Below are 14,105 nucleotides of genomic sequence, written 5' to 3'. Positions count from 1 at the left end.
ATGCATAAACGATTATCCTGGCATGAAAACAGCCAAAGTTAATTGCAACCATATCGGAACCTCAGGTTACCACGTTTATTAAACATAGAACAATAATTCTACCGATCCTTCAAATTGACCATTTTTTTACACGAACACATTATACCACAAATGATATACCAAATTAATGTGCAATCATAATGCTCTAAAATGATGCAAAAATGACTGCATAGCATGAAAACTGTCAAAGTTATTCACAACCATATCGGAACCTTAAATTACGCCTTTTTAAACCTGGGAAAATAATACTACCGATCTATTCAATTGGCCATTTTCTAAAAATACATTATGCAATAAATTATATACCAAAACAAATGGCAATTTTAATATTTTAAAATGGTGCATAAACGACTGTCCTATCACGAAAACTGCCTGTCGCCTAATGGCTCATCAATTTATTTGTTTATTTAATTTTATATTTTATTTTCATTTAATTTAAAATATTTTTGTTAATTTAAATATTTTTGTGGGCTATCCTAATGTTGTTAATTGTTAGTGATACTTATTGTAAGATCATTGTTGTTGTTTAGTTCATTTGTAAACGCATTCTTTGTCTCTATATTCTACTGCAGTAGTTTCGTTCAGTTTATTTATTTGGAAATAAACTGTTGTAAAAATACATAGACAAAAGAATTTGTAGGCTCAGTATTAACTGACATTATATTAAAGTTTAGTTTGTTGGGGATAAAGACTGCGGTAAGTCGCTTAAATTATTTATAAGTTTCTTTTGTAATTATTTTATTTTTTAATAGAAATAAACGGTTGCTCAAATATATGCATCATTAATTTCACATTTGTGGTTCATTTATTTGGGACTTGTTAAATACGCTGTCCTCAACATAAAGGCTTAGGTCGCAGCCAGCGACAAATTTTATTTCGCATTCCTTGGTGCGGTTGTGTTCCATGTCTGTCGGAACAACGAAATTTATTTGAAATCTTGAGCGAAGATGATCCAAGGTGCCTGAACAAGATAAGCCTTTTTTGATTTGTGGTTCTAAGCTGCCGGAACAAATAAAATATTTTGGATTTTTGATTTGAGGTTCCAAGCTGCCGGAACAAATTCAAATAATTGTGAAGTGGTTCTATATTTGCTGGAACAAGTGTTTTAAAATAATTGTGTGCATTTTTGTGGTTCCTTATATGACGGAACGAGTAAAACTTTTATTAAGTTGAATTTGTGTGAAGTTATTTGCTGTCCTGCTGGAACAAATTATAATTGTGTTTTTTTTATTTGTGATATATTGTGGTTCCTTGGCTGCCGCAGAAATTAAATTTTAATCTACATTGAATAACAATTAATTTGTGAATTTGTGTAGCCCTGAGCCTGCCGGAAAAAATTTATTTTTTGTGAAATATTTGGAGCGTGTTGCTGTTTAATATTTGTGAATATGTGTCCCTTTGAAAACGTTTGAGATTCGTAATGTCGCCAGCTAGAAAAAGCACTCGTTTGCAGACGGCAACGAGCCAAAATATGAAAAATTCCACGCCTGCCGGAACAGAATTAGCAAATGTGTCTCAAATGCCGTCGGTACAAAATGTCAGTTCTGTCGCCCCCGGAACAACAACAGCAACTAGTGCCTCCATAAGTGCCCCTAGAGAACCGACACCTGCCATATCAACGCATAACATTTTTAGTTTATCAATTGAAGAGCCCTTAAGTCTGCCGCCGTTAGTGCCCGGTCCTAATGCGAGAACCCAGCCACCACAAGCTATATCGTCTGATAATGAGAACCTGCAACGGCAAATTGATATCCTGCAAGCCCAGTTGGCAAACGCTCAACGTGCTTTAAGAGCAAATCAAAATTTAAATATGCCAAGTGTTATTGGACAAAGTGCGCCAGTAATTCAAAGTATGAGCTGTGGCCCTGAAGACATGGTTGATCGTCGGAATCCAACGCCATATTCCTACGGTAGTCAGTCAGACCAGTTGATGACATCTCAGCCTCTTTTTGTTTCCCCTGCTACAGTGTCCATGCCAGTACAACGCAAACTTTATGATCTGCCTGAATTTTGTGGTACTGCAGAGGACTGGCCAATGTTTTTGTCTGCCCTTGAACATTCGACAGCCGCATATTCGTACAATAATTTTGAAAATTGTTTGAGATTGCAGAAGGCTTTGAAAGGGTGAAGCCAGAGAGTGTGTGAAGTCGTTGCTCATCCACCAAATAATGTGCCAACAGTTATAGAGCAATTGAAGCTACAATATGGTCGCCCAGAGTTGCTTATTCGATGCCAGTTGCAACAGATGAAGGAAGTTCAGCCCATAGCAAAAAAACGCGATCGATAAATTGGTGCCATATTCCATTAAGGTCAGAAATTTAGCAGCATTTTTGGAATCTGCCAATGGTCATCAACATTTGAAGCATGGAGCCGAATAAGGGCGTATAAACCATTTGGGAAATTTTACAGGAGACGATAAAAACATCATAAAACTTTAAAATCGTCATTTTTCCTACTTTTTTTACATATATGCATAAATATAACTCACATCTATCCCTGTGCTAAAACTCAGTAAAAAATTCGAGTCACAACTTGCCAAAATTAATACTTGAAATTTTGCTAAAATGGAATAAGGGCATATATCCATATATTTTAGTTGAAAGTATATATATATATATATAAATGTTATTTTTATATACTTCTTAATTATTTTATTATATAAAACTTGGACAGCCTCAACATAACAGTCTAGAGCATTATTTGCTAAAGTTTCAAGGACATCCTTCATTATCCTTATAAGTAATTAAAACAAAAACCAAAAAAAAATATATATTTTTTAGTATTTTTATACATACTTAGAAAAAATTTTCTTAGAAAAATCTTTAAATCGCACCTTATTGCGTTATAGTCAAAATCAGCGAACCACATTATTATCTTAGTTCATTATCAAATTGGATAGGACTTCTTTAACTAAAATAATCCGAAAATAACAAGATATAATAATTTTTAAAATATAACTATAGTTATGGATATACGCCCTTCTTCTTGTCCACACTTTCATACTTAAATAATTCATTCAATAATAATCTTTTTTGCAATATAATTAAAAAATTAATAAATTTGAAATGTTTTCCAACCATTCTGCAAATTTGGTGCAATTAGAATTAAAATTTATTATGGCCCAGAACGGCAGTTAAAATGTTTTTATTGTGTTGGCCCACATAAAATTTTTGATTGTAAGAAATTTTAGAATTGAGTGTGCCTAATAGATGGAGTGAAGTGAAGAGATTGAAGTTGTGTTTTTCGTGTCTCAGTGGTGGCCATTCATGTAAAGATTGTCGTCGGCGCAAGCAGTGTCCCATGAAAAAGTGCCAAAGAAATCACAATAAATTATTGCATGAAACTAAACCTAATGAACCAAGCAAACGATCCGTAAATGTGCAGCCAACAGAGAGATCTTCAACAGTCGAGCCAGTGCTTAGTTGTGTTTCCAGTGCTAGTGAAAAAAGTGATTTGTTGTTCAGAATGCTCCCAGTGGTTCTTTATGGACCAAATTGTGCTATTGAAACTTATGCACTCCTAGATGAAGGTTCTTCGGTGACAATGATGGATAGCTCTTTAGTGAGGCAGCTTGGACTGCAAGGTCGACAAAGTCAATTGAATTTGAGTTGGTATGGTGGTAAATCAGCACAAGAAACTGTTATGGTGGTGGATCTTCATGTGAGCGGTGTTAATAAGAAATGTGTATGTTGAAAAATGTGTATGTTGTCTCGAATTTGAAGTTGCCTAGTCAGAGCTTTAATGCGGATTTAGTAAAGAATTGTGGTGTTCCTTTATGCTCCTATGAATGTGTGGCTCCAAAGGTACTGATTGGTTTAGATCATTGCCATTTAGGATTGCCCGATGAAATAGTCTCTTTGGAAGATGATGGTCCATATGCTGCCAATACGCCTCTTGGATGGGTTTTTTTTGGAAACGTGAAAATAGGTCGCCCTGGAACACAAACTTGTTTGCTGACAACACAGTTGATAATTTGGTGGCAAGTTATTTTGAAACAGAAAATTTTGCTGTTAAGGCTCTACCAGTGATTGAGTCAAGAGATAATTTGCGTGCACGAGAGATATTGAGAAATTCGACGAAGAGGGTTGCCGGAAGATTTGAATCAAGACTACTATGGTGTAATGATGACGTAGTCCTGCCGGATAGCTATTCCATGGCCCTTAATCGATTTTTTGGATTGGAAAGGAAAATGAAAAATAATGCGGATTTTGGTGTGGCCTTTAAGAAAAAAATAAGTGAATATTTGAAAAAAAATTATGTACGCAAATTATAAGCCAGGGAAAATTCGTTTGGTGTTTGATGCGGCAGCAAAGGTGGAAGGTGTCTCATTGAAATCAAAGTTATTGAAAGGCCCTCAGCAGTACAAACCATTGCCATCCGTTTTGTTTAATTTCAGAGTCGGTTCCGCAGCTGTATGCGGGGACATAATGTTTCACCAACTTGTTGTTGCTGAAGAAGACAGAGGTTCTTGTGGCGAGATAATGAAAGTGGTCCACCGGAAGTATATGAGAAGTGTATGAAATGCACTGGAGCTGCCTGTTCACCCTGTATTGCCCATTATGAGAAGGAAGCAAATGCACTGGAGTATCGGGATCGTTTCCCTAGAGCCGTAAAGTCAATTCTGGATCATCATTATGTAGATGACTTTGTAGACAGTTTTGTTAATCCGTCAAAAGCCATTGAAATTGCCGTACAAGTTCGTGAAATACATAAAGCTGCTGGGTTTGAAATGCGTAATTTTACATCGAATTCATCAGAGGTGGTTGTGGCTCTCGAAGGCAGTTTAAATCATCAGGTCAGTTTCTTAGGTGGCTTAAAGGAGTTGGACGGCTCAAAAGGTTCTTGGCATGCTTTGGGATCCAAAGGATGACGCGTTCAAATTTGTTTTGAAATTTCATCGTGTGAATTCGGACGTGATTAATGGTAAAAGTTGTCCCACAAAGTGTGAGTTGTTATGTGTCGTAATGTCCATTTTTGATCCAATTGGTTTTTTGTGCCATTTTATGATAACTGCCAAACTTTTGATGAGAGAAGTCTGGAGACATAGTGTACTTTAGGACGAGATGTTGCCCGTGTCATTACAAGCGATGTGGAATAATTGGCGCCAAGAGCTAAGAAATGTTGTCCATGTAAAGGTTCCACGATGATTTTGCCCTTGAAACACGTTGGTTCAAAGGGCCACAATTTTTGTATAAAAACGAAGCTGATTGGACGAATAAGAATTCTGAAAAACCTAAAGATTTGTGTGAGGAAGAACTATGCTCCAAATTTGTCATGCTGGTTAGTACAAATTTAGTTATAGATTTTAATCGTTTTTCTTCATTTCTCAGGCTTAAACGTACTATGGCTTGGGTTCTGAGATTTGTTAATCGTTGCCGAAAAGATAATAAAAATAATGGTTCAAGATGCTTGTGTGCCGAAGAGTTAAGGATTGCTGAAATTAGTCTGTGCCGTCTGTCCCAAGGAGAGAGTTTCGCCTTTGAAATAAATGTTTTAAAATCTGGTGGTTCTTCAAAAAAGGAAAACGAGCTATTTTCTCTTTCGCCTTATTTTGATGAAAATAATTTACTTCGAGTGAGCAGACGTATTGATGCTGCGAGTTGGTTGCCTTTAGATGCTAGGCACCCCATTATTTTGTCGCCCTGTCACCGCTTTGCACAACTATTTGTTGCCCATGTGCATAATAACATGAGACATCAAAATCTTGAGGCTACCATAGGCGAAATAAGGAAAAGGTTCTGGATTCCACGACTACGAAAGCTGCTGAGTAAGACCACATCAAATTGCAACATTTGTAAGATTCGACGTGCCGTTCCAGTGGCTCCCTTAATGGGATCATTGCCAAGTGATAGACTAACTCCATACGTCCGTCCATTTACTTATACTGGTGTGGACTATTTTGGCCCAATAAACGTTACTGTTGGTAGACGTCATGAAAAACGTTGGGTTGCCCTGTTTACGTGCCTTACAATCAGAGCTGTACATTTAGAAGTGGCTTATGATCTTTCGACTGATGCGTGTATTTTGTGTATACGGAATTTTATAAATTGTCGTGGCACCCCATTGAAGATTCGGAGCGACAACGGGAAAAATTTTGTTGGAGTTAACCAGGAAGCCCAGCGATTTGATGAAGTTTTTGATGTGGTTAAAATTGAGGATGAGTTGTCCGCAAAGGGAATTGAATGGCAGTTTAATTGTCCACACAACCCTGCAGAGGGTGGTATATGGGAGCGAATGGTCCAATGTGTTAAAAAGGTTTTAAGAGTAACTCTAAAAGAAGTCGCCCCAAAAGAGCACACATTGCAAAGTTTTTTAATTGAAGCCGAAAACATCGTAAACTCTCGCCCATTGACTCACTTGCTTGTCAGCCCTGAAGACGAAGAACCGTTGACGCCAAATCATTTCTTGTTGGGATCTGCAAATACGGCTCAAACACCAGAAGGTATTGAAATAACAAAGCAGTGGCGAATTGTTAGACAGCTGCGAGATCATTTCTGGAAAAGATGGATTATTGAATATTTGCCCACACTTATAAGACGGTCCAAATGGTGTGAATATACTAAGCCTGTGGCTCCGGGTGATCTTGTACTAATTTGTGATCCAGCTGTTTCCCGTCGAGATTGGAAGAGAGGTCGTGTCATAAATGTGTTCCCTGGCAATGATGGTGTAATACGGAGAGCTGATGTCCAAACAAGTAGTGGAATACTTAAACGCCCGGTTTCCAAACTAGCGGTACTCGATTTGGAGTAGTGAATCGTAGCCGATCCACGGGGGTGGGGATGTCGCCTAATGGCTCATAGATGAGCGATTTATTTATTTATTTGTTTTTATTTGATTTATTTGTTTTATTTAATTTCTTTTATATGTCCCTTTAAATTTGTTTTATTTCTTTATTTTGATTTAAATTTATTGAGCCACCTTAATATTGTTTATAATTGTATGATCATTGTTGTTTATATTTGTTCATATGACCGTTAGGATTTTTTATATTGTTCTTTTTATTCCTTTTTGTTCTCATTTGTTTACGAAGTAAACGCATTCTTTGTCTCTATATTCTACTGCAGTAGTTTCGTTCAGTTTATTTATTTGGAAATAAACTGTTGTAAAAATACATAGACGAAAGAATTTGTAGGCTCAGTATTAACTGACATTAATATTAAAGTTTAGTTTGTTGGGGATAAAGACTGCGGTAAGTCGCTTAAATTATTTATAAGTTTCTTTGTAATAATTTTATTTGTTTTAATAGAAATAAACGGTTGCTCAAATATATGCATCATTAATTTCACATTTGTGGTTCATTTATTTGGGACTTGTTAAATTCGCTGTCCTCAACATAAAGGCTCAGGTCGCAGCCAGCGACACATATAACCGTGAATGTTTCTTTGGATCGGTCCATAATTGGTCTTAGCTCCCATACAAGGTCCCCTCCCGAAAAACACTTAAACGCGTATAACTCACTACTAAATTAAGCTATGCATATAAAATTTCGTACAAGTATTGCTCATATACACAAAAATATTACTAAGAAATTTTTTCCATCGGTCCATAACTGGTCATAGCTCCCATACAAGGTCTCCTCCCGAAAATAACTTAAACGCACATAACTCATTACTAAATTAAGATATCCATATAAAGTTTAGCACAAGTGTTGCTCATATACAGAGAAATAATATTGTGAAATGTTTTCCCGTGTAACGGACGAAATCGACTTCTACCTTCGAGAAAACTATTTGCTACCTATGGTTCCGGCTGTGCTCAGGGAAAATGGGGTGGAGAACTTTTTTTCCGAAAATAGACTACACATAACATTATTTTAAAGATATAGGTAGCTCTACAATTTCCAATATTGATACGAACTAAAACCGAATAAAACTAACACAAACAGAAAAAACATACATAAAATAAATGAAAAGTTAACCATCGTGGAGTATAAGGAGAATGGGGAATAGGTATTGTTATCCCTTAAAGCTCTTAACCCAGCCCTACCATTGCTATATCTATAAAATAATCAAATGAATAATAGGATTTTGTGATTTAGTTTATTATGTTAACAACATGAATATGTTAGCATTTAAAATTCAATGATAACATATAGAAATAATTATACGAGCAAGAAGCTGGACACAAATTGCATGCTGAAGCCATTAAACCCTTTATACTTCGAGTTATTTCAAAATTAAGAAGGTTACATGCTACACATTATATATTTTTAGAAAGTGGCCAATTGGAAAGTTCGGTAGAATTATTTTCACAGCTTTAAAAACGCGGTAGTTTGAGATTCCGATATGGCTGCAAATAATATTGACAGTTTTCACGCTATGAATCATTTTAAAGCATTATGATTGTACTTTAATATGGTATATCATTTGTAGCATAATATGTATTTTTAGAAATTGGTCAATTGGATAGATCGGTAGAATTATTGTTCTGTGTTTAATAAAGCAGTAATCTGAGATTCCGATATGATTGCAATTAACTTTGGCAGTTTTCGTGCTAGGACAGTCGTTTATGCATCATTTTAAAGCATTATGATTGCACTTTAATTTGGTATATCATTTGTGGCATAATCTTTTCGTTCTGATATGGTTGTGAATAACATTGACAGTTTTCATGCTATAACAGTCATTCATCCATCATTTTAAAGCATTATGATTGCACTTTGTTTTGGTGTATAATTTGTGGCATAATGAGTTTTTACAAAAATAGGATAGATCGGTATATTTATTGGTACAGGTTTAGAAATGCGGTAATTTAAGGCTCCGATATGGCTGCAAATATCTTTTATAGTTTTCATGTTATTGCAGTCGTTTATATATCTTTTTATTGCATTATTGTTGCCATTTGTTTTGGTATATAATTTGTTGCATAATATATTTTTAGAAAATGGCTAATTGGATAGATCGGTAGAATTATTTTCACAGCTTTAAAAACGCGGTAATTTGAGGTTCCAAAACGGCTGCAAATAACATAGACAGTTTTACGCTATGACAGTCATTTGTGCATCATTTTAAAGCATTATGATTGCACTTTAATATGGTATATCATTTGTAGCATAATGTGTATTTTTAGAAATTGGTCAATTTGATAGATCGGTAGAATTATTGTTCTATGTTTAATAAACGCAGTAATCTGAGGTTCCGATATGATTGCAATTAACTTTGGCAGTTTTCCTGCTATGACAGTCGTTTATGCACCATTTTAAAGCATTAAAATTGTTTTGGTATATAATTTATTGCATAATGTATTTTTAGAAAATGGCCAATTGAATAAATCGATAGAATTATTTTCCCAGGTTTAAAAAGGCGGTAATTTGAGGTTCCGATATGGTTGTGAATAACTTTGAAAGTTTTCGTGCTATGACAGTTATTTATGCATCATTTTAAAGCATTATGATTGCACTTTAATTTGGTATATCATTTGTGGCATAATCTTTTCGTCTAAAAAATTGTCAATTTGATTGATCGGTAGAATTATTGTTCTTTGTTTAAAAACGCGGTAATTTGAGGTTCCGATATGCTTACAAATAACATTGACAGTTTTCATGCTATGACAGTCATTTATCCATCATAATGTATTTTTAGAAAATGGCCAATTGGATAATCCCAGGTTTAAAAAGGCGGTAATTTGAGGTTCCGATATTGTTGTGAATAGCTTTGAAAGTTTTCATGCTATGACAGTCATTTATGAACCATTTTAAAGCATTTTGATTGTACTTTGATATGGTATATCATTTGTAGCATAATGTGTATTTTAAGAAATTGGTCAATTTGATATATCGGAATTATTGTTCTATATATCAAATGCAGTAATCTGAGGTTCCGATATAATTGCAATTAACTTTGGCAGTTTTTGTGCTAGGACAGTCGTTTATGCATCATTTTAAAGCATTATGATTGCACTTTAATTTAGTATATCATTTGTGGCATAATATTTCGTCTAAAAAATGGTCAATTTAAAGGATCAGTAGAATTGTCCATGTTAAAAACTATGTTTAAAAACGCTGTGATTTGAGGTTCCGATATGGTTGCAAATAACTTTGACAGTTTTCATGCCAGGGCAGTCGTTTATGCACCATTTTAAAGCATTACAGTTGCACTTTGTTTTAGTGTATAATTTGTGGCATAATGAATTTTTACAAAAATTGGATAGATCGGTATATTTATTGGTACAGGTTTAGAAATGCGGTAATTTATGGCTCCGATATGGTTGCAAATATCATTTATAGTTTTCATGTTATAGCAGTCGTTTATATATCTTTTTATTGCATTATAGTTGCCATTTGCTTTGGTATATAATTTCTTGCATAATGTATTTTTAGAAAATGGCCAATTGGATAGATCGTAAGTATTATTTTCTCAGGTTTAGAAAGGCGGTAATTTGAGGTTCCGATATCGTTGCGAATAGCTTTGACAGTTTTCATGTTATGACAGTCATTTATGCATCATTTTAGAGCATTATGATTGCACTTTAATTTGGTATATCATTTGTGGCATAATCTTTTCGTCTAAAAAATTATCAAATTGATGGATCGGTAGAATTATTGTTCTATGTTTAAAAACGCGGTAAATTGAAGTTCCAATATGGTTGTGAATAACATTGAGAGTTTTCATGCTATAACAGTCATTTATCCATCATTTTAAAGCATTATGATTGCACTTTGTTTTGGTGTATAATTTGTGGCATAATGAGTTTTTACAAAAATAGGATAGATCGGTATATTTATTGGTACAGTTTTAGAAATGCGGTAATTTAAGGCTCCAATATGGTTGCAAATATTTTTTATAGTTTTCATGTTATAGAAGTCGTTTATATATCTTTTTATTGCATTATAATTGCCATTTGTTTTGGTATATAATTTGTTGCATAATATATTTTTAGAAAATCGCTAATTGGATAGATCGGTAGGATTATTTTCACAGCTTAAAAACGCGGTAATTTAAGGTTCCAAAACGGCTGCAAATAACATAGACAGTTTTCACGCTATGACCGTCATTTAGGCATCATTTTAAAGCATTATGATTGCACTTTAATATGGTATATCATTTGTAGCATAATGTGTGTTTTTACAAATTGGTCAATTTGATAGATCGGTATGCATTATGCACTATTTTAAAGCATTATGCACAATTTAAAGCATTAAAATTGCCATTTGTTTTGGTATATAATTTATTGCATAATGTGTTTTTAGAAAATGGCCAATTGAATAAATCGAGAGAATTATTTTCCCAGGTTTAAAAAGGCGGAAATTTGAGGTTCCGATATGGTTGCGAATAACTTTGAAAGTTTTCATGCTATGACAGTTATTTATGCGTCATTTTAAAGCATTATGATTGCACTTTAATTTGGTATATCATTTGTGGCACAATCTTTTCGTCTAAAAAATTGTCAATTTGATGGATCGGTAGAATTATTGTTCTTTGTTTAAAAACGCGGTAATTTGAGGTTCCGTTATGGTTACAAATAACATTGACAGTTTTCATGCTATGACAGTCATTTATCCATCATTTTAAAGCATTAGGATTGCACTTTAATATGGTATATCATTTGTAGCATAATGTGTGTTTTTACAAATTGGTCAATTTGATAGAAAGGTAGAATTATTGTTCTTTGTTTAAAAACGCGTTAATTTGAGGTTCCGATATGATTGTGCAAAACATTGACAGTTTTCACGCTATGACAGCCATTTAGGCATCATTTTAAAGCATTATGATTGCACTTTAATTTAGTATATCATTTGTGGCATAACCTTTTCGTCTAAAAAATGGTCAATTTGAAGGATCGGTAGAATTGTCTATGTTAAAAACTATGTTTAGAAACGCTGCGATTTGAGGTTCCGATATGGTTGCAAATAACTTTGACAGTTTTCATGCCAGGACCATTTTAAAGCATTACAGTTGCACTTTGTTTTGGTGTATAATTTGTGGCATAATGGATTTTTACAGGTTTAGAAATGCGGTAATTTATGGCTTCGATATGGTTGCAGATATCATTTATAGTTTTCATGTTATAGCAGTCGTGTATATATCTTTTTATTGCATTATAGTTGCCATTTGTTTTGGTATATAATTTCTTGCAAAATGTATTTTTAGAAAATGGCCAAATGGAAAGACCGGTAGAATTATTTTCCCAGGTTTAAAAAGGCGGTAATTTGAGGTTCCGATATAGTTGTGAATTACTTTGAAAGTTTTCATGCTATGACAGTCATTAATGCATCATTTTAGAGCATTATGATTGCACTTTAATTTGGTATATCATTTGTGGCATAATCTTTTCGTCTAAAAAATGGTCAATTTGATGGATCGGTAGAATTATTGTTCTATGTTTAAAAACGCGGTAATTTGAGGTTCCGATATGGTTGTGAATAACTTTGACAGTTTTCATGCTGTGACAGTCATTTATGCATCATTTTAAAGCATTATGATTGCACTTTAATTTGGTATATCATTTGTGGCATAATGTGTTCGTCTAAAAAATGGTCAATTTTTTTTCTATGCTTAAAAACGCTGTGATTTGAAGTTCCGATATGGCGGCAAATAACTTTGACAGTTTTCATGCCAGGACAATCGTTTATGTATAACTTTAAGCATTACTGTTGCACTTTGTTTTGGTGTATAATTTGTGGCATAATGAAGTTTTAGAAAAATTAGATAGATCGGTATATTTATTGGTACAGGTTTGGAAATGCGGTAATTTAAGGCTCCGATATGGTTGCAAATATCTTTTATAGTTTTCGTGTTATAGCAGTCGTTTATATATCTTTTTATTGCATTATAGTTGCCATTTGTTTTGGTATATATTTTTTTGCGTAATATATTTTTAGAAAATGGCTAATTGGATAGATCGGTAGAATTATTTTCACAGCTTTAAAAACGCGGTAATTTAAGGTTCCAAAACGGCTGCAAATAACATAGACAGTTTTCACGCTATGACAGTCATTTAGGCATCATTTTAAAGCATTATGATTGCACTTTAATATGGTATATCATTTGTAGCATAATGTGTGTTTTTACAAATTGGTCAATTTGATAGATCGGTAGAATTATTGTTCTATATATCAAATGCAGTAATCTAAGGTTCCGATATGGCTGCAATTAACTTTGGCAGTTTTCGTGCTACGACAGTCGTTTATGCACCATTTTAAAGCATTAAAATTGCCATTTATTTTGGTATATAATTTATTGCATAGTGTATTTTTAGAAAATGGCCAATTGGATAAATCGATAGAATTATTTTCCCAGGTTTCTAAAGGCGGTAATTTGAGGTTCCGATATGGTTGTGAATAGCTTTGAAAGTTTTCATGCTATGACAGTAATTTATGCATCATTTTAAAGCATTATGATTGCACTTTAATTTGGTATATCATTTGTGGCATAATGTGTTTGTCTAAAAAATGGTCAATTTGAAGGATCGGTAGAATTGTCTATGTTAAAAACTATGTTTAAAAACGCTGTGATTTGAGGTTCCGATATGGTTGCAAATAACTTTGACAGTTTTCATGCCAGGACAATCGTTTATGCATAATTTTAAAGCATTACAGTTGCACTTTGTTTTGGTGTATAATTTGTGGCATAATGAATTTTTACAAAAATTGGATAGATCGGTATATTAATTGGTACAGGTTTAGAAATGCGGTAATTTAAGACTCCGATATGGTTGCAAATATCATTTATAGTTTTCATGTTATAGCAGTCGTTTATATATCTTTTTATTACATTATAGTTGCCTTTTGTTTTTGTATATAATTTATTGCATTATATATTTTTAGAAAGTGGCCAATTGGATAGATCGGTAGAATTATTTTCACAGCATTAAAAACGCGGTAGTTTGAGATTCCGATATGGCTGCAAATAATATTGACAGTTTTCACGCTATGAATCATTTTAAAGCATTATGATTGTACTTTAATATGGTATATCATTTGTAGCATAATATGTATTTTTAGATTTTTAGATCGGTAGAATTATTGTTCTATGTTTAATGAAGCAGTAATCTGAGGTTCCGATATGATTGCAATTAACTTTGGCAGTTTTCGTGCTAGGACAGTCGTTTATGCATCATTTTAAAGC

At 33.8% G+C, this 14,105-nt stretch overlaps 1 protein-coding gene across 1 annotated transcript; it reads left to right on the top strand.

Annotated features, from left to right (window-relative positions):
• Positions 1–5,382: 5,382 nt before the first annotated feature.
• LOC124420868 lies at positions 5,383–6,789 on the top strand. Its single transcript, XM_046955234.1, has one exon. The coding sequence runs from the start codon at positions 5,383–5,385 to the stop codon at positions 6,787–6,789; it is 1,407 nt and encodes a 468-aa protein (XP_046811190.1).
• The last annotated feature ends 7,316 nt before the right edge of the window (positions 6,790–14,105 follow it).

Source organism: Lucilia cuprina, chromosome 2 (assembly GCF_022045245.1).
Source record: "Lucilia cuprina isolate Lc7/37 chromosome 2, ASM2204524v1, whole genome shotgun sequence".
NCBI classification, from domain to species: Eukaryota; Metazoa; Arthropoda; class Insecta; order Diptera; family Calliphoridae; genus Lucilia; species Lucilia cuprina.
This window is presented reverse-complemented; position numbering and strand designations above follow the sequence as displayed.